Below are 2,260 nucleotides of genomic sequence, written 5' to 3' on the forward strand. Positions count from 1 at the left end.
TACTATCTATCTATCTATCTATTTTTCTTCTCTCTATCCATTTATCTATCTCTATACACACTTTCTATATTTCTATCTATCTGCCCTGTCTCTCTCTATACACAATTTCTATATCTATCTATCTATCTGTCTGTCTCTCTCTATACACCAATTTCTATATCTATCTATCTATCTATCAGTCTGTCAGTTTATCTATATATATACACACAATTTATATATTTATCTATAGATAGATAGATAAATAAATTGTGTGTATCTACACACACACAATTTCTATGCCTCTCTCTCTCACTCTCACTCTCACTCTCACTCTCTCACACTCACACTCACACTCACACTCACACTCACACACACAATATCAATCTACATACATCTGTATACATACACATTTTTGTGAATATCGTTGTTATCTTTATTAAAAGATAAATCTAATCAGATCATATAACGTTTACATTAAGTAGGATGTATTATGTGATGCAGTTCACTTACAAAGGCTATGCTAGGTTTCTACAGCTTACAACCCAAAGTATGTATACAAACTATGTATTACAATATGTATATATACATATACATATTGTAACTGTCACGGTGATTGATTGATTGATTGATTGATTGATGATTTAAAATGTTGAACACAACAAATAAATGCCGCATTTTAATCTCTCTGTGGACTTATTTAGGCCCTGAAAAGGGCCAAGGTTGTTTTGGGATGCAAGGAAACAAGCAAGCAACCAAAGCTTAGGCGCGCTCTCCGCGAATACGACGAGCAAGTTGGATATCCTTGGGCATAATGGTCACGCGCTTAGCGTGAATGGCACACAGGTTGGTGTCCTCGAAAAGGCCAACCAGGTAAGCCTCGGAGGCCTCCTGCAGAGCCATGACAGCAGACGACTGGAAGCGGAGGTCAGTCTTGAAGTCTTGGGCAATCTCACGGACAAGACGCTGGAAGGGCAGCTTGCGGATCAGGAGCTCTGTGCTCTTCTGGTAACGACGGATCTCACGAAGGGCGACAGTTCCAGGCCTGTAACGATGGGGCTTCTTGACACCTCCGGTAGCAGGGGCAGACTTACGTGCTGCCTTGGTGGCCAACTGCTTGCGGGGAGCCTTGCCTCCAGTAGACTTGCGTGCAGTCTGCTTGGTACGTGCCATGTTGATTGACTGATTGTTTGTTTGTATCTAGATTGACAGATAGGAAACTGCGCCACAGCTTCCAAGAGTGAATTTATACCACAGCGGCCTGTCCCTACTCGCGCCGCGTATGGCTATCACTGTGTGGCTTGGCGCCGCCCATTCACACTGTGTAAACAGAGCTTGAGGTATGATGCTGTGAGGTGTGATGTGCTGCAAAGCACAAAGTTATGTTTAATGATGATTACACCAAATCAACTAATATTGGAGTACTAATCTAGTTGTGTAATCGGTGAGTTGACTTACGAGCGATAACAAGGCTTTGTCAAGCTTTTTGTTAAAGAGCGGCCGGTTAAGAGGAGCGCTCGGTTGATGCGGCCGCCTGAGCGCTACACTGACGTAGGGGAGAGTTAGCATTGCTCTTGTTTGGCGTTGGCGAGTATCTTGTGTTTAGTCGCAGCTCAACAAGACAGTACCATGACTGGACGTGGAAAGGGCGGAAAGGGTCTCGGAAAGGGAGGTGCTAAGAGGCATCGCAAGGTGTTGCGTGATAACATCCAGGGTATCACCAAACCTGCCATCCGTCGTCTTGCTCGTCGTGGAGGTGTCAAGCGTATCTCTGGTCTCATCTATGAAGAAACCCGTGGTGTCCTCAAGGTGTTCCTCGAGAACGTGATTCGTGACGCTGTCACCTACACTGAGCACGCCAAGAGGAAGACTGTCACCGCCATGGATGTGGTCTATGCTCTCAAGCGCCAAGGACGCACCCTGTACGGTTTCGGCGGTTAAACGTTTTCTTCTTCTTCATCATCAACATCATCAAGAAGGACGAAAACGAATACCACCACCACCAAAGCCAACAACCAAAACAAAACCTTGGACCTATCTTAGGTCCTAACGAAATATTTGAGAGAAAAAGTGTTGACGTTTTCTTGCTTGTTTGTTTGTTTTTGTTTTTGTATTTTTGTTTGTTTTGTTTTTTTGTGATTGACTTTTTGTGTATTATTACAAATATAAAGGCAACCGAATTAATGTTGATTGTAATCGTTATAATGTTTGTTAGTATTTCATAATAATAATAATAATATCCTGGGCGAGGATTACAGTTTGTATGTCTTGTCTTTGTTTTTGT

General features: G+C 42.7%; 2 protein-coding genes across 2 annotated transcripts; one reads left to right on the forward strand and one right to left on the reverse strand.

Moving 5' to 3' along the window:
• Positions 1-445: 445 nt before the first annotated feature.
• Positions 446-1,176, reverse strand: LOC119569318 (histone H3). Its single transcript, XM_037917532.1, has one exon. It carries the CDS (start codon positions 1,147-1,149, stop codon positions 739-741), a length of 411 nt encoding a protein of 136 aa, XP_037773460.1. The 5' UTR covers positions 1,150-1,176; the 3' UTR covers positions 446-738.
• A 367-nt stretch (positions 1,177-1,543) lies between these two features.
• Positions 1,544-2,026, forward strand: LOC119569319 (histone H4). The gene has a single exon (XM_037917533.1). The coding sequence runs from the start codon at positions 1,606-1,608 to the stop codon at positions 1,915-1,917; it is 312 nt and encodes a 103-aa protein (XP_037773461.1). The 5' UTR covers positions 1,544-1,605; the 3' UTR covers positions 1,918-2,026.
• Positions 2,027-2,260: the final 234 nt, after the last annotated feature.

Source organism: Penaeus monodon, unplaced genomic scaffold (assembly GCF_015228065.2).
Source record: "Penaeus monodon isolate SGIC_2016 unplaced genomic scaffold, NSTDA_Pmon_1 PmonScaffold_14043, whole genome shotgun sequence".
Classification (NCBI taxonomy): Eukaryota; Metazoa; Arthropoda; class Malacostraca; order Decapoda; family Penaeidae; genus Penaeus; species Penaeus monodon.

Bases quoted from the DNA above. Each gene is read 5' to 3' on its own strand.
- LOC119569318 (XM_037917532.1), bottom strand. From the start codon at position 1,149: ATGGCACGTACCAAGCAGACTGCACGCAAGTCTACTGGAGGCAAGGCT.
- LOC119569319 (XM_037917533.1), top strand. From the start codon at position 1,606: ATGACTGGACGTGGAAAGGGCGGAAAGGGTCTCGGAAAGGGAGGTGCT.